Source organism: Bos javanicus, chromosome 17 (genome assembly GCF_032452875.1).
Source record: "Bos javanicus breed banteng chromosome 17, ARS-OSU_banteng_1.0, whole genome shotgun sequence".
Taxonomy (NCBI): domain Eukaryota; kingdom Metazoa; phylum Chordata; class Mammalia; order Artiodactyla; family Bovidae; genus Bos; species Bos javanicus.
In genome coordinates this window covers 66,240,279-66,264,141 of record NC_083884.1, presented here as the reverse complement: position 1 = coordinate 66,264,141, position 23,863 = coordinate 66,240,279, and the positions used below count along the sequence as shown (strand labels likewise).

Genomic DNA, 23,863 nt, shown 5'->3' with positions numbered 1-23,863 from the left:
GCCACCCCCGATTTAGCGCCAGGGGTGAGCCCCCACCCATTCAGCGGGTACTTGCTGCCACCCACTCAGCACTTGGCACACACAACACACTCATGGTGGCCCCTGCCCTCCTACGGGGGAGAAGGAAGGGACAGGTAATGACAGTACAAGGAAGAGGAGGGCATGAGGACCCTGGAACACAGGATGGGGGCCCGGAAGGCTTCCTAGAGGAGCTGCTCATAGTTCATTCAGTGGGGACTTGCCAAGCAGATGTTTTCAATCAGAATTGTGAACCCCCTTTTAAATGGTATGCAAAATATTCTATGTGTGAGCACCTCCCGGTACATGACTTCACTAGATTCCTGAAGGTTAAGAGCCACTGACTTCAAGTTTCTCTTTCTCGACCTTTCTTTTCTCTTCCTTCTGTCCACTTGCACACAGCAGGCCCCCTGTGCTAGCACAGTGGGGCCAAGGGAGTGGGTACAAGGACCTCTGTGGCCCCAGAGGACAAACATTTTCCACTGGAGAAACCATATTCGTGCATAAACCCTAAGTCTGCGATTGAGCATCCCCCCATTCTACGGTTTCTGAACCCTAGAATCTCTGAGCAGAAAACCGCCTTATAAATCACTGAAGGCAAGCGCTTAAGGTTCAGAGAGGGCTGGAGCCTTGTTTGGAGTCACACAGCTGCAAGGAGCAAAGACACCACCTGAATCGTCCAGACCAGCTTGCTTTCTCAACTGCCAGGCCACAGTCCTCCAAAATAGTAAATGACATTAAGGTTGGCGCCAACAGACAGGGGGGGAAAAAGCAAGCTAGACTTCTACTGAAATGTCATGCACACAATCAGCTCCCTGAGGCCACCCAGCGAAGAGGCCCCATTGATCACTGTAAGGAAAATGGGGGGCCAGGGCAGAGGACGCCCCAAGGACAGCTGGCCAAGGGGGTCTCTGTGGGGAAAGGCCGCCTGGAACCACGCTCATCTTCCTCAGCACATCCGGGAGCTCGGCCTGACGTTAGTGTCACAATAACAACACTGGAGCTGGGGAGCAGGCAGGCTGCCTTCATTCCAGTATCACCTGGCAGTCCTGGGGCAGACCTGGGAGGTGTGTGCCGCTGATACCTCCAGCGCACAGCCGGGAAACCAAGGCCCCAGCCTCCTCCCGCAGCTTCCTGGCCCGGTGCCTCTAATCCCAGCCCCACGCCCTGCCAGCAGCCACAGTTCCCCAAAGCTCCATCCTCAAGGCTGTAAGGAAAGTGTGTTTCTGCAGCAGGGCCCCGTGCTGGGCTGGGTGGGGAGGGCTCGGTGGCCCATTTCTCTCAGCAACTGGGAGGGACTGAGACACACTGAGAAAAATGATGTGGAGCAGGGGAGGTAATTGGCGATGTTAGAGCATAATCGACAGGGGAAATGAGAAGTCAGGCATGGGCTCATCCCCCCCGCAGGTGACTCCAGGGCCTCTGGGAAGGCAGGGCAGGGGGTGGTGGGGTGGAGGGCTCCTCTGCAGGCTGGCAGGGCAAAGCCAGTTCTCGATTCAGGCACAAGTCAGAGGCCTCGTTAAGAAGAGGCACTTAATGCAACTAACACCTAAAAGATGCAAAGGAAATAGCCAGGTGGAGCTTTCAGTGGGAAGGTTCCCTGAATGGAGGCAACAGGAAGTGCAAAGGTCCTGAGGCAGGAACAGCAAGGAGCCTGGTGCTGCAGAACAGAAAGGCAGCTAGTATGGCTGGTCATACCAACAAAAGTCCGTCTAGTCAAAGCTATGGTTTTTCCAGTAGTCATTTACAGATGTGAGAGTTGGACTATAAAGAAAGCTGAGCGCCGAAGAATTGATGCTTTTGATCCGTGGTGTTGGAGAAGATGCTTGAGAGTCCCTTGGACTGCAAGGAGATCCAAGCAGTCCATCCTAAAGGAGATCAGTCCTGGGTGTTCACTGGAAGGACTGATGCTGAAGCTGAAACTCCCAATATTTTGGCCACATGATGCAAAGAACCGACTCACTGGAAAAGACCCTGATTCTGGGAAAGACTGAAGGCAGGAGGGGACGACAGAGGATGAGATGGTTGGATGGCATCATCAACGCGATGGACATGAGATTGAGTAAACTTTGGGAGTTGGTGATGGACAGGGAAGCCTGGCATGCTGCAGTCCATGATGTCGTAAGGTCAGACACGACTAAGCAACTGAACTGAACTGATAACTGGTCAGCCTCACAGAGAGGGCCAGGAGGCAGCGATGCTGAGGAAGTGGGTGGGAGTCACAGCAGTGAGCCGGGGTGCCAAGTTCAGGTTTGTTTCAGTCTGCAAGAAAACCACACTCTCTAAGGAGGGCGGCGTGATCTCCCTCTGGCTGCCATGGGAGGATGCACTTTTGTGGACAAAATTAGCAACAGGGCAGCCAGAGAGGATGCTGCTGTGGTCCTTCAGGAAGAGGTTGGTGGAGTGCTTCGATCAGAGAGGAAGTGGGGAGAAATGGAAGGGTCTACACAGGGCACTGTACAAGGAACAAAGAAACAGGCAGGCAGGAGCAGATGGGCCAGCACGGGAGATGATGTCAGATAACTAGCAGTGGAAGGAGGTGTCCGGCAGGGGCCCTGCCAGGCCGAGTCGCTAGGCCCAGAGCCAGGAGGCAAGGGAGAGTTCAAGTGGAGCCCACAGACGACGCAGTTCCCATCTGCTGAGCCCCGCCTTTGGCTGAAGGAGGGTTTCATCAACATGATGCCGCTGGTCCTCAGAACCCCCACAGAGGGAAGGCTGTATTTTCTGTCCCCTGGTGCTCAGCGATAAAGAATCCACCTGCCAATGCAGGAGACACAGGTTTGATCCCTGGGGAGGGAAGATATCCTGGGGAAGGAAACAGCAACCCACTCCAGTATTCTTGCCTGGAGAATCCCATGGACAGAGGAGCCTGGCAGGGTACAGTCCATGGGGTCGCAAAGAGTCGGACATGACTTATCCACTGAGCATGCACACATATCTGACATGCTCCTTCCTTTCCCCAGGCTCCCTGGAGCAAGCCGGGCAAGAGACAGCTCATCCCTCCCCAGGCAGAGAGGGGCAGAGGTGGCATGCAAGCAGCACACGGGGCTGCAGGCGTCAGTTTCAGCTCCTGTCGGGCTGGAGAGAGGATTATCTTGCTCCTGATGGTTCAGGAATCAATGGTCACACCTGCTACTGTTGCTTGGGGACCATGTCCGGTACATGGCCTCTATCTGCCTGACTTCTCAACAGCCCCAAGAGGTCCCTAGGAGAAAAGGTGTCGCTGTGAGGACCAACTGACCTCGGAGGAAACAGAGGTTCATGGAGGTGAAGTGACTCGCTCCCAGGCACATGGCCAGCAGCGGGGAAACCTGGTTGGTCCAACCCCAGAGGCCAAGCCTTTAACCACTGTACTCTGCTGCCCCTCATGGAAAGCCACACTCTGAAAAGAGCAGAATGGATTAAATAAAGAGAGAACTCCAACTGTAGAGAATACAGCCCAGAGGCTTGCTGTGACCACGGAAGCCACTCAGTCCTGTCACCATGACCTGAGGCAGGTGGGGCTGTAGAATGACAGGGAGACAAAGCAGGGAGAATTGACAGAACTCGGATTTCCTGGGAGGAAAGAGTTCACACCAAAGGGAAGCGGCAGGAAACCAAGCCATGCTGGCCCCTCTAAGCGCCAGGTGCACCGTGGGTGGGGTCAGACCTGGAGCGTCCGCCTTTCAGCAAGTCACTGAGCTCACCGTGCCTCAGTTTCCTCATCTATAGCATGGGCCTGGTCACATTCCAGGACTAGTGCAGAATAAATCAGTGAAAATCCAAGCATGCTTAGCACAGCGCCTGGTGCTGAGACAATGCCAAAACAGGAATGGCGGAGATTGCTGTTGTCTCTTTCATCACTGGGCTTCCCTGATAGCTCAGGTGGTAAAGAATCTGCCCGCAATGTGGGAGATCCCGGTTCAATTCCTGGGTTGGTAAGATTCGCTGGAGAAGCGATAGGCCACCCACTCCAGTATTCTCGGCCTCCCTAGTGGCTCAGCCGGTAAAGAAATCTCCTGCAATGCGGGAGACCCGGGTTCGATCCCTGGGTTGGGAATATCCCTTGGAGAAGGGAAAGGCTACCCATTCCAGTGTTCTGGCCTGGAGAATTCCATGGATTGTATAGTCCATGGGGTCGCAAACAGTTGGACACAACTGAGCAACTTTCACTTTCATCACTCACTAGCCTGAGAAATGAGGACTTTCCAACCCCGTTTTAGAGGTGAAGAGAGTGCCAGAGGCCAAGCTGTCATGGTCACGGGGCCAGCGAGGCAGGGCCTGGACCACAATCCCAGGGAAGGGTTTTAGGCTTCCTGGCAGACTGGGACGGCTGGAGGGAGGGTGCTGGCCCCAGAGGCAAGCAAGTCAAGCAGGCCCAGGTTTCATCGGGTCTGGACGGGCAACACCGGACATCACCCCAGCTCACGGACTCCCCCGGGGAAGGCCCAGGGATGCTGCTGACGAGCTGTGTTAATGCCGAGCTTTAAAAATTTCAATTTATTACACTTTAGGGAGCGGGAAGAAATACAGGGCCATCTCAGGCTGATTTTCCATTATGGATGACGTAGTGGAAGAATAACTCACTGCACGTTATTTCCATATTGAGGCTGTGTGACTGACGTTTTTATGAAGTCGGGAGGAAGTCTCGGCAGGGCTGAGATCAGATCCCTTGGGCTTGCGACGTGGCCACCGCCGCTCTGAAGGTGTCTTCCCGGGGGGAGGTCCGGGTGGAGCGGTCAGAGAGCAGAGGCTCCCCTGGAAGGTTGCCGGAGTCCCACCGCCAGCCCCACAGCCACGATGGCAACGAGTGTCCCGGGGGGCAGCGGCCAGCACACCCATCAGCTCCAAGCCACCACCCGTCCCCGAGGATAAGCCCTCCCGGGTTCCAGGTGGGACCCCACCATGGTGGGGAGGGCTGGCGGAGAAAAGGCCCCCAGGATTTCCACCCCCTCTAGACCTGGGGTAGGGGCGGGACCCACAGCAGGCTCTCAGCGAAATAACCGATTGATTGATCTTCCAATTGATCTTCCAAAACAACCAATTGATCTTCCTACAAGTTCATGTTTTCTCTCCTTTCAAATCTTGTTTCTTGCAACATCAATACAATAATGTGCAAAGTTCATGGGTACAAAGCACCAAAATGCCTGTAATGGCCAGAAGCTCCTCTCCTCCTCGAGTAGTCTAGTCACCCCATCATCCACTCGCTGGATCAGCCACCCGTCCCAGCGCCTGCACAGGGCGGGGCGTCAGTTCCTCCCCAGCCACTGAGCCAGGAGACCTTGACCAGTGGCCACTGTGTACAGGAGTGCCGGGGGCCGCGGCCCCGGCCTGGGCGGGCGCGGCGCGGTCCTGACTCCTGGACAGTGTGGGAGGACCCGGGAGGACCCTGGAGGCCCTGGAAGCCTGAGCTCTCGGGGGCAAGAGGAGGCGAACAGCACCCAGGATGGGAGTGCCACAGCAGCCCGGGGGGCTGCCGGGCACGTTGGGGAGGCGTCTGAGGCCCCGCTCTGGGCCAGGCGTAGCTCCGTGTTCACTCCCTTAACCCTGACAACAACACACTCGGCTCGGGTCAGCCGCCATTCTCACTGCTGTTTTTGGGGAAAATGATGGGTGGGGCGGTGAAGCGACTTAGCTTGGGTCACCCTGGCATTAAGTATCAGGCGGCCTGGACACCAGGCTCCCAGGGGCTGAGACTCCTCCCCCACGTGCTCAGCAGCCCCCAGGCGCCCACAGTGCTTCCATGCTGGATGCGGCTCATCTCCTCTCACGCCCAAGCCGCTGGTTAACTGCCCTCCTCTGTAACAGCGGTCCCCACCACACAGGCTCCGGAAGGGGAATCTGGCGATGTGACTGCACATGCCTACTCTCTTTTCTTTGGATAACAGCACCCCTATCTTCTCTGCAAAGAATGTCCATCCCTCAGATGCCTGTGATGGGGCCGACACCCCTCCCTCGAGCCCAGAGGAGAAGCTCATGAATCAGACTTGCCAGTCAGAGCACTGCCTTCTTTGGCCTCAGCGGTTGGTCGTGGGACAGTAGCAAGGCTGACACCAGGATTCTGGCTGTGACTACGGACACAGCTTTTTCTGACACAGGATGTAAGCCTGGAGTGTCCATCCTGCCCCCCAAAAGGAAGAGACTGCCTAAGAATAAAAGCTGACCTCAAGGTGCTGAGCCACGAGACGTTCTTGATGTCATGACTGGAGCACCTAGATCTAGCCAAGCCTGAAGGCAGTCGTAGCCTCAGAACCTTTCAGATATTTCAGCCTGTCACATCCCTTTTTCTGTTTAATGAACTGTGAGCTGTGCAGTTGTTCCCTGGAACCCAGACACTGGCTGAGTGAGGGAGTCAGAAGAGCTAATACATACAGAGTCAGCCACAGAGTAAAGCCCTGTGCCCAAAGCTGGATCCAAGGAGCTCCCTCCAAAACCCTTTGACAGCGTAACAGCCATGTATTTCCTATTCTGTGTGTAGACCCCTCCTGGTAGGGGGATAAATACTGACAGTCCCCCTTCCCTATTATTCAGTGGGGAGATGAAGACAGGATGAGATTTTTTCGACACCAACCACATCAGATCCGCGCGGGCCTTGAGGTTTATCACAACTGTAGCCCACCACAGCCATGCAGGGGAGGAATCAGCCTGGGCAGGGAAGTGACTTGCCCAAGGTCAGAGTCAAGTCCGTGAGACTCTCAACCCAAGCTGAAGAAAAAAAACAAAACCCTCGCTCTTTCTGGGCCACCACCAGCCCCCTCTGCACACAGCCTTTCTCTGCTGCTGGGTCTGTCTCAGGCATTCTCTCTCCAACACCCACCCTCTCATTCAGTGGGAGGAGGGCGATTGAGATTCCCAGCACACAGGCATCAACTACAAACCGAAGAATAGCAGTGCTTTCCCGTGCGATGCCATCTGCCCGCTCCAAATACCCGAGGTAAAATGTTTGCTTTGGACTTATTAAGCTACGAGACGAGTTGGCTTGACACACAGAATGAGCTGGGGAAAGAGGGAAAATTCTGATATTTCAACAGAGTGATCAGAACCTGGATTTCTGGGTCTGACTGAACAACTCAGAGGATTTAAAAATACCACAGAGCAAATGCCATGGGAAGTGTTCTAAGAAATGGTGGCTTTGGCGGGCTAATCTCAACACACCCTGGCCTGTGGCGTCCCAGCAGCACGCCCAGAAGTTACCCTTTAGTAGGAAGCTTTTCCCTGGAGGCAGTCACCAACATCTCAAACTACACACAGCCCTGATAGAGAACAAATTTACTAAATGCGAACATACTAAAAATATCAGGTCAGGTCCACCGATGGTCTGTCCAGCTTAGGAGCTGGATGACAGCAGCCTCCAGGGAAATTTCCTAAGACTGTATGGTGGTTCCTCTCTGTGTCCTTGATCTCCAATCACTTGGGCATATTCTAAACGTTCTGTGACTTTCCGTACATTGTGCTAGAAGACTATCATTTATCGATGCGCTGAAATGCTCTCTGAGGATTTACTTTCCACCGCCCTCATCTCAGAGTAGTAACAATCATCATGACGAGTAGGGCAATAATAGTATCCGCTCTCTGTGGATGCTGACCACGTGTCTGTTAATTTGCAACACATACTGACTCTTGTCTTCATTTTACTGATGAGGAAACTGAGGCTCAGAGAGCCTCTGCGATATTCCAGTTAACGTGTCAAGGTCACATAGCTATTAAATGATGACTGGAGCCAGGAAGTGAACCGAGGTCGCTTTTAAACGCACAGCTTTTCCTTGTGAGCCCTGTGTCATGTGTTTACCACCTGCTGAGTAAAGCAGGTCTCCTTTCACTTGTTTTAAGTCTGTTTGAGCGTTTAGGAGCCCTTTCTAATTTTGTTGGAGAAGGAAATGGCAACCCACTCCAGTATTCTTGCCTGGAAAACCCCATGGACAGAGGAGCCTGGTGGACTACAGTACATGGGGTCACAAAGAGTCAGACACGACTGAGCGACTTCACTTTCACATTTTGTATTACAGGACCAAAGGACGGCACAGGTCCTACATGACTGAACAGACTTCAAGAATTTCCTTCCTGTCTTCCCTCTGGGGACGATGGATTTGTAACACACTCCAAAGAGAGAGAGAAAAAAAATACAAACTTGAAAAAGCAGGATAAAATACTCAAAAAAGGTCCTCCCTGCCTCCATCCATTCATGCCCCGCTTTTGGTGATATTCCAGCTCCCCAGTGCTCACCTAAATAGCATAGCATCTGAGCACCTCCACGTCTGTCTTCCCACTGGACAGGGGCTCTGAAGGGTCACTGGGCCTTGCGGTAGGGACTCCACACCTATGCGCAGAGGGAGCGAGGCTGCAAGACAAGCTCAGCGCATTGCTGAATCGGCCCCAGTCAGCGGGGCTGCTGTCTTGCCCCCTGAGCTGCCCACGGCCTCGTGTGGCTACAGGAGCCCCGGACGCCCCCTCCTGAGGCCACCCACTGCCCGGCCGTTCATAATGGCTCTAAGTCTAGATAACTTACATGCCCATCAATAGCAAAGGGGCTAAATCGTGATGCAGTTAGAAACCAGCAAGGAGAAGGACCCAATGACCATGCGCAGTGTCATCAGCAAGTCTCATCTGCATCAGTAGACCAAGGACAGCGAGACGGGGTTGGTGGGGGGCTGTGGAATGGGAACAGGCTGAGGGTGGGAATGCAGGTCAGGAGCCACAGGAGCAGATGATGAACCCAGAAATGGCTCTTAAATCAGCATCTGGCTCATCGGCCTCTCCCTTAAATCTGCGGGAACCTTTTGAGAACAAAAGGTCTTAGGGAGAGCCCAGAGGGAGGGCCCTTTTATCTTCCCCAGAATTACTTAGGACTTGAAGCTCTGGCTCTAGGGTGACCAGTTCATCCCTGTCTGCCTGGAACTTTTTTGGTTTTAAGATCAGAAGTCTCGTGTCCCAGGAACACCCTCAGACCCACACAAATCCAAGCGGCTTTGAAATGAAAAACACACGGCTTCTAATTCTAGGTCACCCAGGTGGAGGAAGTTTCTACCACACAACTGGCCCGAACTCGTCCAAAATTCTAGCGTCATAAAATACAAAGACAGAGGCTCTATGGGCAGTGTCACAAGACTGAACACAACTGTGACACAGTCTAGGCTGGACCCTGAACAGGGAGAAAAATGGCTACAAAGAATGTGAGTAAAACAACAGGCAAAATCAGAATAGTCAGCAGACAGCATAAGGGGTCAGCAAAGTTTTCCTTCAAGTGCAAGCTGCAGAGTGTTTTAGGCTCTGCAGGCCTAGAGGCAAAATGGAAGGATAAATGCGGGTACTTATCTAACATTATATGTGGCTATTTAAAAACAAAACCTCTCTCAGCTCTCAGGCTGTAATAAAAAAACAAAGCAAAATAAAACAAAAACGAAAAATCAGGCAGCATGGGCTGGACTTGGCCTGTGAGCCTGAGTTTGCTGACCCCTGGGTTAGAATATCCATGCTAAAATTTCCAATTTTGATAAGGGTAAAGAGATCTCACATCTGTAACTTGTTTTCAAATAATTCAGAGGATGTAATTTAGTGAGAAAATGATACCGCAAACATGGCAAAAAGTTAAAAGCTGAGGAATCTAGGTGAAGGATTTAAAGGAATCCTTTGAACTATCCTTATAATTTTTTGGTACACTGGAAATTCTTTCAAGATACATTATTTAAAGTACATCCTAGGGACCTTCCTGGTGGTCCAGTGGAGGCTCAGGTTTGATCTCTGGTCGGGAAACTGAGATCCTATGTGCTGTGCGGCATGACCAATACACACGTAATAATAAATAAATAAATACAGTGCATCCCAGTTGCCCCCCAAACTCTGTGACTTTGGGTGGGATTCTCATATGCTGAGCTTCCTGCTGCAGAGAAGGGACTACTGAATGCTGGATGCTTCCTGTGGGGACTCTGCCACCCGGTGAGGCCTTGCTCACGTGCAGAGCTCTGGCGCCAGAGGACAGGTCCCTCTACTCGAGGGACTCGCTACATTGAAGTGTGTTGGGGGCACAGAGTTAGGTCATGATCTCTAAGCTCTTGGCCCCATGACTGGCTGAGTGTAAACCATGGATGTCTGCCATCAGTGTCTGTGTTCCCATGGTAACGATGGCCCCAGGGGCTGGCCGGGCTCTCTGAGAGGCTGGCCCTCCACAGCTGAACAGTTCATCTATGCTTCGAGGGCTAAGCATAGATGGCATTCCCTGTCTGCCATGAAACCAGCCTCTTCCCACTTCATCACAGCCTTGGAAGTGTCAATATTTGTGGGGTGAGCAGACCACTGATAACCATGTTTTTAACCAATTACAATTTGGTCTTTATCTTTCTCTGATAGGAGGTTATATTAATATTGAATCAATTTACTCCAACATAATCTTTAAGAAAGTCTCTTCAAATAAAACATCCAGAACCACCAACAAACCACCTGTTCCATGGTTCCGGGCTGGAGAGACGTGCTCCCAAAGTGTCCGCTCACACTAAAGACTCCACTGGGATGACCCTCCGAGAGCCCACTAGTTATTTTCAATGTCTTGCAGAAGCATGGGTGATGCCCGATGACCACCATCCTGGTTAAGGGCAAAGGGGACCCTCAGTCTTCCATGCACTGGTGGGGACTACTGGGAGTCCACTGTGTGGAAGACGCACCAGGCCCAATGGGCCTACCTGAGGGCTTAGTTGTATGTGGGATCCCCGTGGGATGTGAGATCTTCCCAGACCAGGGATCAAACCCATGCCCCCTGCATTGGCAGGTGGATTCTTTACCGCTGGACCACCAGGGAAGTCCTGGACTGTGCATCTTTAAAGGTCAAATTGAGGGAGGTGGATTGTGCCTCAGATGGATCCCAAATGCAAAGAACCAGATGGTATTTGTATTTTAAAAAATCTCTCCTCAAAGATCAGGTGGCAGAAAGATTGCTTGTGTAAGACGGGAGGCCGGCAGACTTGAGAGAGTGCTGAATGAGACACACAGGTGGTGTGGGCTGAGAAGGGGGCAGGCAGGCAGGGGCGGGGTGCCAGGGCTCTGCAGGGGGCCCAATGGCTAAGGCCTGGCGACAGCTTTGTCCTCAGCAGGCAGGGGGAAGACAGCCCCCGGCAGGAATTCAGTAAACAACTGAAGAGCTCGGGGCACTCTTTTCCATTTAACCAAAAGAAAAAAAAAAGCAAATGACATATTTCCTTTCTGGAGGAGGCAAAGGTCAAAGGCATGAATTAAAAAAAAAATAAGGTAGCCACTGCCCAGAGCAGACAGCATTCTCCACTTCCTCCTCGGAGCCAGGTGCAGGCATCTGCTGCTCACAGATGTTATTTATGCATAGCGATTATCTCAATTATATATCTTGGTGGCTGGGATTGCTTCTGTCTCCAGATTAGCTTGTTTCCAGTGGAAACATTCCCTGGGAATTAATCAGTAATTGCTCCTAAAGAACGTCATTAGACCCACCCTACACGTTGCCTTGTCTACCTGTTGCCCCAGGTCGTGTAAAATCCCAGCCCGAATCCAAAGTCTTCCACCAGGCAACTCAGGGTGGGGGTAGGGGGATGTAGGAGCCAGTAGACAGCCCTGCGTTTAAAAATCCCTGCCTGACAGGTTTCAGTTTAGGGAATTCCTTCCAATCCAGGGTCTAGGGTGCTTTCTTCCAGCCCAGAAGCTGGGAATATCATGACTGTTTTTCTTCAGTAAGAACAAGGAACCTCTGACAGGCAGGGTGACTTACTCAGAATCGTACAACTAACTCGTTAAACAGCAGAGGCGGGATTAGAACTCATGAGGTGTGCATCTTCCGTGTTTTATCACAGGGTCTTAAACCTCATGTGTTAACTCAGACAGCACCAAGTCTTCCAATGGAGGGAAACTGAGTAGAAAGAGACAATTTTCTCAGGATTCTAGAAGGTGGGGCGAGGGGCTCTTTGTCCACATGGGAAGAATCCAGGGGCCCTGGGAGATGCTCTAAGGCAGGGGTCCTCAACCTCTGGGGTCTAATGCCTGATGATCTGAGGTGGAGCTGATGTAAAAACAAGTAAATGTAACACGCTTGAATCACCATGAAACCATCCCAGCCTGGTCCCTAAAAAAATTACCTTCCACGAAACCAGTCCCTGGTGCCAACAAGGGACCACTACTCCGAGGAGATCCTCCCACGCCTCTGGCTGAGCAGGGCGTGCCACACATCACTGCTTCTGCTGGCCTTGAAGCCTGCCGTTTTTCACAAGCACTTCTGACCGCACTTGTGCCTGCTCTGTAGCTCCCAGTCACCTTTGGGATAAGGCCCAAACTCTTTAGCCAGGCTCAGTAAACCATTCATGGCTGACTCCAGCCTCAAAGAGCAGCATTATCCTCTCTGCCCTTACCTTGGGGAACACTGTATACCAGCGATACAATGCACAACCGAGCATGCTCCATCACTCTGCCTGCCTCTGCCCCTGGACGCGCGGGTGCTTCCTCCCAGAACACCCACATGCGCCTTACTCAGCCGGCGGGTCACTTCCATCTTTAGGACGACAGCTGAAGCCACGAGCTCCTCTCCCACATCGAAATTAGCTAACCCCCCCAACACTTCCCCAGGGGCTTCCCTGGTGGCTCAGTGGTAAAGAACCCCCTGCCAATGCAGGAGATATGGGTTCGATCCCTGGGTGGGGAAGATCCCTTGGAGGGGGGCATGGTAACCCACTTCAGTATTCTTGTCTGGAGACTCCCGTGGACAGTGGAGCCTGGTGGGCTGCAGTCCATGGGGTTGCAGAAGAGTCAGACATGACTTAGTGACTAAATAACAACATTCCCCAGTAAAGATCTTGTCACCCTGCTGGCAACAGTCTCCTCTGAGGCCAGCCTCTCCCTGGACTGGGAGCCCCTGTCGAGAAGGACACTTCCTTATCCCCACCGCCTGGCCTCAAATCATCCCAGAGTGGACACCGCATCAGCACTCACTGAATGTACACAGTTTGCTCGCTGAGAGGTGCTTTCAAACGCATTCCCTCATATCTGCCCTGAGAGAAAACCTTTCTCTAGGTTACCCGGCGCCAAGGTTAGCAAGCTGTAGAGGCTTTGGAGGGTGTTTAAGCTCTTCAAACCTGTCCTGGCAGCACCTCATCACTGCCCCCGCCCCCCCCACACACACATGCCTGGGCCACCAGGAGATGACAATGCTCCGATTTAGGAGAAGGGCTCATGGAAGCCCACGGTGAAGGTCACAAAACTAGCAAGTGCTGGAACCACTTCCCCTTACTCAATATTTAACGAATTTTAAAACTGGTTGAACTAGGCTCTGTCACACTAATATAATCTCACCGTCAGTCTTCTCACCTGCAAAATGGGCCCGTGCCATGGAACTTGAAAGGGTGTTTTAAAGGATAAACAGAACCCACATTTCCCAAATGGTGGTCCTAAGACCAGCATCGGATTTCCCTCATGTGACTGTTAAAAACACAGATGCTGGGTTTCAACAAAGGGAAAAAAAGGAGGAAGGGGGATCTAGAAATCTGTGATTTTTAAACAATGCTTGTTATGTGATGTGCAGCCAAGTCCGGGGACTCCGAAATCCCAAGGAAAAGCCTACACATGGTGGGTGCTAGAAAAATGCTCACATCGTGGCACAGGACTGGCGGCACTAAGACAGAGACTGCTGTGTGCCCTTGGGTAAGTCGCTCCGCCTCTCGGAACCTGTTTCCTAGTTAGTGAAATGGCTCCAAAACAGAAATCGCCACCTCCCAGAGTTCTGGTGAAGATGACCTAAATAAAGACACTTCTCGTTGCCACCTGACCCACCAGTCCCATCAGCTTCAAACTAGCCCCAGTGTGCCTCCTTTTGCTGTCTCCATTTAACCCCAGAGGCCATCTCCTCCAGCCCAGAGGGGTATACCAGCCTAACGGCACCCACTCAGCCCTCCTCGATCCACTCCCCACACAGGCGTGAATCAGACTGTGTCACGCCCCGCTCAGGATGCCCCAACGGCTTCTCATCACCGCTGGAATAAAATCCAAACCTTCCGGGCCCCACACGTTATGGCCGCTGCCTGCTCCTCCTTCTCCCAGGGGAGGCTAGCTGACCCATCCAAGCTAAACGAGACCTGCACAATTCCCTATTCCCTTTATTACTGATGGTAACTCTGCATGTTCCCTTTACTACCTGAATTAAGGTGTGGGATGTTTCTGCTTATTTGCATCATTGTTTGCTCTTTCCCATCAGACGTCAGCTGCATGAGGAGAGGACCGCGCCTCTCTTGCTAACCGTAATGCACTTAGATCTAGCATGTCGCCAGGCACTCGGTGGATGCTGCATAAATACTGAATGAAGGGATGAATGAACAGGTCAGCACCATCCCCAGCACTGAGGATGCAGCAAACTTAGCTCTCTCCTCCCCTCCCGCTTGTGCTCCCTGCCTCTGTCCCCAGAGCCTTCAGGTACAGGACAACTCCCATACCTGGGAGAGGAGAGCCAGCAGTGCCCGATGTCATCGCTGCTTTATTTGATTAGCTCTGACTCCGGCATCCAGGACACGTGTGCTGGGAGCCAAAGCAACTGTACCCTGACCTCTGGTCCACGCAATCCCATCCTTATAACGATTTCCATGACAACGGCCACAGAAAGCCAAGGCTGCGAATTCCCTTTGATAGGAGCCAGACGCAGAGACAGGGAAGAAGGACTTTCAGAAGAATGAAGCTCTTTGATTCAGCGCAAGGCGCCTTCATTAAATACCACTATTTTCCAAGAACACACATTTTAACCCTGCAGAGGGAGGTTTCTCATGAATACTTTAAGAAAAAGAAAAACAGAAAAGGAGAAGAAACAAAACCACCGCGGTTCCTTTTCAAGAACATTCACCTCTGGGGTGAGGAGGGCTTGGATGGCATCAGGGATATTTTGATGGAAGATGGGCTGAACACAGGGTCCCCTGCCAAGGGGGCTGCATGAACCCGAGATGCCTGAGAGATGGCTGAGTGCTTGGACATCCTGCCTGCCTGACAGAGGTGGCTTGGGTCCTCCATCTGCCTGGTCAGTCACACAGACAGGAAGAAACAAGGTAAGACAAAAGAGCTCCCAGATTCTGCACTTGGACTCATGAGCCCGGGATTTGAATTCCAACCCTGCCACCCACCTGATGTGTTACCTTGGGTACACTGCTTCCCACCTCCAGACAGAATCTTCCCATCTGTAAAATGGGCACAAGACCACTTGCCCTCCCCCAGGGATACCCCAAGGATCAAGGGAGGAGGACACGTTCAAGCACACGTGATTCTAATGTTCTGACACAGCCATAAAGAAAATGACTGACCAACTGTCCCGGTTTCTCTGGGACTGAGGGCTTGCCCAGGACATGGGACTTTTAGCGGTAACTTTTAGGACAGTCCACGCCCATCACATCTCCTGAGGTGGTCGGGTCCCTCCTGGCCTCACCTCCCATCCACCTCCAATGCTCCTCTGAGGCAGCCAGGGACGGTGGGGTCTGGAAATCTGGGTTTAAATTCTGATTCTGCATCGTCTAGCTGTGAGACTCAGTGGGTCACTTCCCCCCTTGCCACCCCGTCCCCCCGCTTGTGAATGGAGATGATGATACTCACGTAGGATATGCATTATCAGCGCTATCTGTTTCATACCCAGCTCTGCTGGTCACCACTCATGTGCACATGCAGGCCGACACAGACACACACACAGTCACAGACGTGCTGTGCTCACCATTCCGCCCAAGCGCCCTGATCTGCCCGAGGCCTCAAAACTCATTTGCTTCGGCCATAAAGAAGGGAACAGGCTCCCCAGTCATTTCTGAACCCCTGTCCTCATGTATCACACCTACATGACCCACCCAGCCCCGCCATGCCACCCACCTCTCCACAGGTGTGTGAAAGTCAGAGGTCAGGGCTGTGACCGTGGCCACATCTGGAGAACCACTGTCCCCCTGCCGGCTGCAGTCTCCTCCCCACCCAGCTCTGAGAGGCCCGTGACACCCACCTGGCTCTGCACTTTCTCCAGCTCCTCCTTGCTGACCGACGTCTTGCCGTCCTCCATGGTCCCCAGCAGGAGCTGCACGTCTGACAGCAGCGCGTGAGTCCTCCTGAGGTCCCTCCGAAGACGCTTCTCCACGTCAAAGTCCCGATGGCCGATCTGGAAGCCAAGGGAAAGTTCCTGTGAGCTAGGATGGCAAAGCAGTGGCCAGGGTCCAAGTTCTCTGGAACCAGGCTCCCTGAGTTCAGATCCTGCCTCCACCACTCATACTGTGGACCATGGACAAGACCTTTCTCCTTCCCAAGCCTCAGCCTTCTCACCTGCGCAACAGGAGTGGCAGCAACCACACAGGCCTGCTGTGGGAATTAGGTGCTTAGCCCAGAGCACGACCCACAGCAAAGGCACAACAGTCTGAGCTGCTGTCATGACTGTTTTCACACCCTGAAATGATCCAAGTCATCCTGGCTCACAATGTGTACCAAAGCATCACCTTGTGAGAGCCAACACGTGGGGTGAGGCCCTCTGCTGACAGAAGTCAGGACAGCAGTGACCCCCAAGGGGCAGGGACTGGGTAATACTGGAGGGGCACTGCTAGCGGGGTTATGAGTGGCGCTCATCTGGGTGCTGGCTTTGTGAGCTGATGAAAATCCCATGCGCTATACAGGAGGGGTGAGGTGTGCGTCTGTGTGAGTATGTCACAGACCAGTGAATGGTGTTAGAAACTGCTGTGCTGCTCTTCAAGGTCTAAAAGACACATCTCTGTCGCTCGAGTTGGTCTCTTCTGCTAGTATAAAGACAGACCAGGGGCTTCCCTGGTGGTCCAGTGGCTAAGACTCCGTGCTGCCAATGCAGAGGCCCCGGGTTTGATCCCTAGTCGGGGAAACAGATCCCACATGCCACAATGAAGACTGAAGACCTGGCACCGCCAAATAAATAAATAGATATTTTAAAAATAAAAATAAAGTCATACAAATTTTTTAAAAAAGGGCCATTTTCTGCAGAGGAACCTTGCCCAGAGGTGAGCACATTCTGTCACCCAGGACCCTGTCCTCCAAGGGACCAGTAGTCAAGTGGCCCCTGAAGAAGCCGCAGCCTGGACTCTGCACCAGGAGGGTGGATTAGATCCGTTGACAACTCCCAGTGGCCAACGACACAGGCTGAGACAAACCAAGGGAGGTGAAGAAACATACAGGGGCCTGATGAAATCCCGACAGCCCACAGTCTCCCCTAGAAACAGAACAGTGGCTTCAAAAGCACTGGGGCTAATGTCTCTGAAAGAAACTAAAATCCCGTTCTCTGCAGGAGACCAGAGGAAAGCAGCATTGTTGGAGAGGTTTAAAGAAAATGGGGTGCACGTTCATCATCCATGGGACCCAGTTTCTCCACCCCTGGATACCTGTGCCTCCACACCAAGCGCAACCAAGCCCTAGGGTGTTAGAATGCCCCCGCGTATTTTAGATTTAGAATGAGGCGACCCAGGCTTGAAACCCTGCTTCACCACTTGTTAGACGTGGAATTCAGGCCAAGTCATGCCGCCTCTCTGAACCTGAGTATTTGTAAAGGAAGAGATTAAAAACACAAACAAACAAACAAAAAAACCCTGTCCTCCTTGTTAAGACAGGGATCAGACGTGATAATGAATCAAAAAGCACTTTGTACGCTGCCTAACGCTTTACAAATATCAAAGATTATGAGCGTTGTCTGATGACCTAGGATGAATTCCTCTAGACTTTGCATGACTATTATTCTACCACCAGTTTTGAATTCTTTGAAAAATGAGTTGGTTCTTAGACTACAGCCTCTTAGTTCTCAGATACATTGTTTTGTTAAGTTTAAAATGCTGATATATAGAGCCGAGCAGCTGAGGACTCGGCATTCATTGTTCCAGGCCCTTTGTCACATATTACCACATTTTACTGCCATGATAGTCTCTTTATAGTGACATTATTATTATTGCCTTTATTAAAATAGCAATAGCTTATATTTAGAGGGTTTGCTAAGTGTCAGGCACTGTTCTAAACACATCTGAACACATGGAGTCCACGTGGTGAATCTATGGGGGTGTGAAGTACTATGAGTCCCATTTTACAGATGACCAAACTGAGGTTTACAACAAAAGTGAAGTCATTTGCCCAAGATCATAAGTGGCAGAGTTAGGATATGAGCCCAGTTTCTCTGACTGCAGAGAGGTAATTTTAGTAAAATACATGATGAGAGAGGTTATGTGGTGTCCTTTTTTTTTTTTTTTTTTTAAGGGTGTTATGGAGGTGCAGAGGAGTATTCCAGCTCAGGCTGGCATGGGATTGCAGAGAGTCTCAGGTAAGCAGGAGCTGGTGAGCTGAGGTGCAGGAAGGGCCCAGCCGGGAAGCCATCCTGAATGTGCAGTGCTGGGGGGTTAGCCCGGGGGCACAGAGACAGGGCAAGTGATGGTGAGAGAGGCTCTCCGGGGCCCACTCATGCCTCCTGAGGTGTGCGGGGCACTCCAGTAGATCCTGGCACAGGGAAACAGAGGCACAGCCAAGAAAACTGGCACAATCAGGCCAAGGCCACACTGCTCCCAAGTGTCCACCCGGGGATCGGAACCCAGGCAGTCCATCATTAGTATTCAAGTCTCTACCCGCTGCACCAGAGTACCTGGTTACACCAGAGCCTGGACTTATTAACTCTGGAGCCCAGGTTGTTGTTGTGATTATACTCAGGCAGCATGCTTTTGCACCTTTCTCGTTTTTGTATCTGCCCCTGCTCTGCACACACCCTAAAGTGCTTCTCATTAGCCTGTGGGCAGGTCAGTACCAGGGACATTCTGGGCGACACCATCCTCGCTGCCAAAAAGACTGAAAATGCTGGCACCATCTCCTCTCCAGAAGGATCACTGCAAACAAAATTCACAACAAAACCTCAGACCAAGTCATCCTCTCCTTCATAATAAATTGCTACACTAGAGGAGGAGACAAAAAAAAAAGCCCCAAACTCATTAGGTTAATGGGAAATAAATGTCATTCTGCAAGTTTACATTTTGCAGCACACAGATTCAAATTTAGATAAAGCCGGTGAATAATTAACCAATAAATCTAAACGATATTCAGTGCTGTTGTGGGAAACTCTATTCCAACCTCCATAGTCTCACTGTTTATCATAAAGCTGTTAGGGGAAGCTGTTCAATATCTGTCGACAAAGAACTCTCTAAGCACTTTTAACAAATGATCTAAATATTAGGGACAATCAAGCCACTTTACAGACAGGAAAATTGAGGCTTGGAGAGAGAATGTATGCAGCTGAAGGTTTCACAGCAAATTAATGGCAGATTAATTTGGTAACTTGCTTGATAACATTATGAAAAAAGATGGTTCAAAAAAGATAATTCTAGTTAGCTGAAACTTAATCATTTTTCAAGCAGCAAGGTGTTAGATTTTTTTTTAAAGGTTTCCAAATAATATAGATCTTCCTTTGAATCCAGCTACACCGTTGGTAAGCTATATGACCTTGGGCAATGGGCTTCACCTTTTGAGCCTCACTTGTTTCATTTACATGAAGGAACAAATAGTATCTATTGCACAGACTTGCTGTGAAAAGTAAAGCATGCCAGAAAAAAATTATGGTTAAGGACTTAATCTAAAAATGTATGGGTAACTACCAAAGGAATAGAAATATGGTTTGTAGTTTTAGACCCAGCAATGGAAGAAAAGGGATCATAGAAGACATTATTGATCTATTCCAAAGCAGGAAAGGGAAAAAGGAACAAGCAAAGAAAAAGAGTAATAAAACCAACCAAACTATACACAAAAAAACCAGAAATAATCATTAATTATTATATTAATATAAATGAATTAAATTCTCCAATGAATACTACAAGTACTACAAGACATTGTTAAACAGTATCCAGCTCTTTAAGGTTTACACACACACACACACACACACACACACACACACACAGAGACAGAGAGAGAGAGAGAGAGAAAGGTTAACAACAAAAGGATAAAAAAGAAAAAAAGACCTTGCAGGCAAACTAAAAGAAATCAAGCAAAATAAAATAAGGCAAAAGTAATTCATGGAGAAAAGAGGAACACCATACAGTAAAGGAACAACCTACAATGTGCCAAGGAAATAAAGAAATAAAATAAACTTAGATGCCCTGAAAAACATAACCTCAAAATATAGAAAGAGAAAACAACCATACAGTTATAAGCAAAGCATATTCCCATTTACCATTATAATTAATCAAAGTACAGAAAAATATTCTACTCATAATAGCCATAGAAACTACAAGATTCCTAGAAATAAATCTAACAAGCAGCTTAGGACTTATATAGAAGAAAATAAAATGCATACTAGAAGGTTATTTATTTATTATAAATTATTGATTTATAATAAGAAGTAAAATATTTACGAAAGCCACAGATATATGAAGAGATATAGCATGCTCATGACTGCAATGGTTCACTATTTTTAAAAAAACAACTATGTCACTGGTTCCCAACTAATCTGCAAACCAATGCATTTGAAAATCCCATCAGGGTATGCTATGCAATCTGAATAAGAGGATTAAAGGATCACAAATAGATAAGCGAATTATAGAGATGAGCTGTTTACAAGTTATCAGACCCAGCCATTAAGGCCACATGATGCAAGAACTGACAAATACACCAATTAAACAGAATGGACAGCCCCCAAATACAGACATACATAAATAAAAATTTTAGAAAAAAAATCACTCATGAACTAAAATGAAGGTGATTTATATCAGGAAAAAATAGATTCTTACCTCACATGTACCAAAATAAAAGCTAAGTGGATTAAAGACTTAAAAGTGCCCAAAACTTTAGAAATTTTCAGAAATATGGTGAATTATCTTTATGAAGTCAGTTAAGGAAAGAAATCGTAAAAGCACCAACCATAACTGGATAATAAGACTATTTAAAAAACACTTTATTAAGTAAAAAACATTATGTTGCTGTTGTTTAGTCGCTAATGAGTATCTGACTCTGGCGACCTCATGGACTGTAGCCTGCCAGGGTCCTCTGTCCATGGGGTTCTCCAGGCAGGAACACTGGAGTAGGTTGCCATTTCCTCCTCCAAGGGATCTTCCCGACCCAGGGATAGGACCTCTATCTCCTGCATTGATGGGTAGATTCTTTACCACTGAGCCACCAGGGAAGCCTCTAAAATGTTATAAACAAAGTGAAATGCTTATCCACAGAGTAGGAGCTCGTTTCAAAATATACAACCAAAAGTAGATTAGCATCTTGGATAAGGGTCATGAATAATTAATAGAAAAAAGAGGAAGACCAAACACATTATGGGCACAATAAAGGACAGAAATGGTATGGACCTAACAGAAGCAGAAGATATTAAGAAGAGGTGGCAAGAATACACAGAAGAACTATACAAAAAAGATCTTAATGAACCAGATAACCACGATGGTGTGATCACTCACCTAGAGCCAGACATCCTGGAATGTGAAGTCAAGTGGGCCTTAGGAAGCATCACTACTAACAAAGCTAGTGGAGGTGATGGAATTCCAGCTGAGCTATTTCAAATCCTGGAAGATGATGCTGTGAAAATGCTACACTCAATATGCCAGCAAATTTGGAAAACTCAGCAATGGCCACAGGACTGGAAAATGTCAGTTTTCACTCCAATCCCAAAGAAAGGCAATGCCAAAGAATGCTCAAACTACCGCACAATTGCACTCATCTCACACGCTAGCAAAGTAATGCTCAAAATTCTCCAAGCCAGGCTTCAACAGTACGTGAACCTAGAACTTCCAGATATTCAAGCTGGATTTAGAAAAGGCAGAGGAACCAGAGATCAAATTGCCAACATCAGCTGGATCATCGAAAAAGCAAGAGAGTTACAGAAAAACATCTATTTCTGCTTTATTGACTATGCCAAAGCCTTTGACTATGTGGATCACAATAAACTGTGGAAAATTTTTAAAGCGATGGGAATACCAGACCACCTGACCTGCCTCTTGAGAAATATGTATGCAGGTCAGGAAGCAATAGTTAGAACTGGACATGGAATAACAGACTGGTTCCAAATAGGAAAAGGAGTACGTCAAGGCTGTATATTGTCACCCTGCTTATTTAACTTAAATGCAGGGTATATTATGCGAAATGCTGGGTTGGAAGAAGCACAAGCTGGAATCAAGATTGCCAGGAGAAATATCAATAACCTCGGATATGCAAATGATACCACGCTTATGGCAGAAAGTGAAGAGGAACTAAAGAGTCTCTTGAGGAAAGTGAAAGAGCAGAGTGAAAAAGCTGGCTTAAAACTCAACATTCAAAACACAAAGACCATGGTGTCCGGTCCCATCACTTCATGGCAAATAGATGGGGAAACAATGGAAACAGTGAGAGCCTTTATTTTCTTGGGCTTCAAAATCACTGCAGACGGTGACTATAGCCATGAAATTCAAAGACGTTTGCTCCTTTGAGAAAAGCTATGACCAACCTAGACAGCATATTAAAAAGCAGAGACATTATGTTGCCAATAAGGTCTGTCTAGTCAAAGCTATGACTTTTCCAGTGGTCATGTATGGATGTGAGAGTTGAGCCAAAAAGAAAGCTGAGCACCAAAGAATTGATGCTTTTGAACTGTGGTGTTGGAGAAGACTCTTGAGAGTCCCTTGGACTACAAGGAGATCCAACCAGTCCATCCTAAAGGAAGTCAGTCCTGAATATTCATTGGAAGGACTGATGCTGAAGCTCCAATACTTTGGCCACCTGATTCGAAGAGCTGACTCATCGGAAAAGACTCTGATGCTGGAAAAGATTGAAGGCAGGAGGAGAAGGGGCCGACAGAGGATGAGATGGTTGGATGGCATCACCGACTCAACGAACATGAATTTGATCAAGCTCCAGGAGTTGGTAATGGACAGGGAAGCCTGGTGTGCTGCAGTCCATGGGGTCGCAAAGAGTCGAACATGACTGAGTGACTGAACTGAAACACTATAAACAGGTAACTCACATAAGAGAAAATCATAATAGACATGAAAAATGCAGAATTCCACTAGTAAAGAGGGATTAGCAGTACAATTCAACACTCAGTAACTGATAAAGGTATTCAAATGTCTGATAGTGCCATGTGCTGGGGGGATGTGGGGAAGAAAGAAAAAGCTGCTAATGACGGACTTCTAGTGCAGTGGTTAAGAGTCCACCTGCCAGTGAGAAGGCTCGAGGAGAAGTCCACGCACTGCGACGAAGAGTAGCCCCCGTTCACCGCATCTGGAGAGACGTCGCATGCAGCAACGAAGACCCATCACAACCAAAAATTTAAATACCTCAACTAATTAATTTAAATATATTTATAAAATATGCTGGTGACAACATAAACTGCCGCTATCACTCTGAGGAACAATGTGGGCAACACCTGATAATTCCAAAATGGTACATCCCTCACAGCCAGCAGTTCCCTCTCCAGCTTTATACCCTGGAGAAGCTTTTCCCACATGCACTGTGAGACACGTAAATACCCACCAACAGAAGAACAGGGGGAAAGAAGACGAACACTGTGAGGCGGTTTAAAAGGATGGATCAGAGCTACACGGGCTAGCGTGGAGCAATCTCAACAACAGAGCCCAGTGGGGGACAAAGTCAACGCAGCTCACACACACACGCAGGGGAACTGCGGTCCCCAGCCTCAGGAAAGCAGGCCCCTCTGGGAGGGAAGAAAAAACGACGGAAGGGTAGAGACACCAGAGATGAAGAATAGAAACCAAGAGGCCACCGACTGTTTTGGAAATGTTCTGCTTCCTTAAAAAACATCTGAATCCCATGCAGCAGAATGTTAATTTATGTGAACCCTGTCCTCCCAGTGCACAGATATCAATTACGCTGTCTGTTCTACTCTCAGTGTCTCACTGAAACACTTACAAGTATTTAACGTGTAAGTTATTCAAGGGCTCCAGCTTGG

The 23,863-nt window shown here is 49.4% G+C and overlaps 1 protein-coding gene across 4 annotated transcripts in view; it reads right to left on the bottom strand.

The window, feature by feature from the left end:
- MYO18B (myosin XVIIIB) overlaps positions 1-23,863 on the bottom strand; it is a 231,369-nt gene that overhangs the window by 71,200 nt on the left and 136,306 nt on the right. For all 4 annotated transcript variants that reach the window (XM_061385190.1, XM_061385189.1, XM_061385188.1 and 1 more), the window contains one exon: positions 15,953-16,105. In XM_061385190.1, the coding sequence (XP_061241174.1) occupies positions 15,953-16,105 (153 nt within the window). The remainder of the gene's footprint in view (positions 1-15,952; positions 16,106-23,863) is intronic.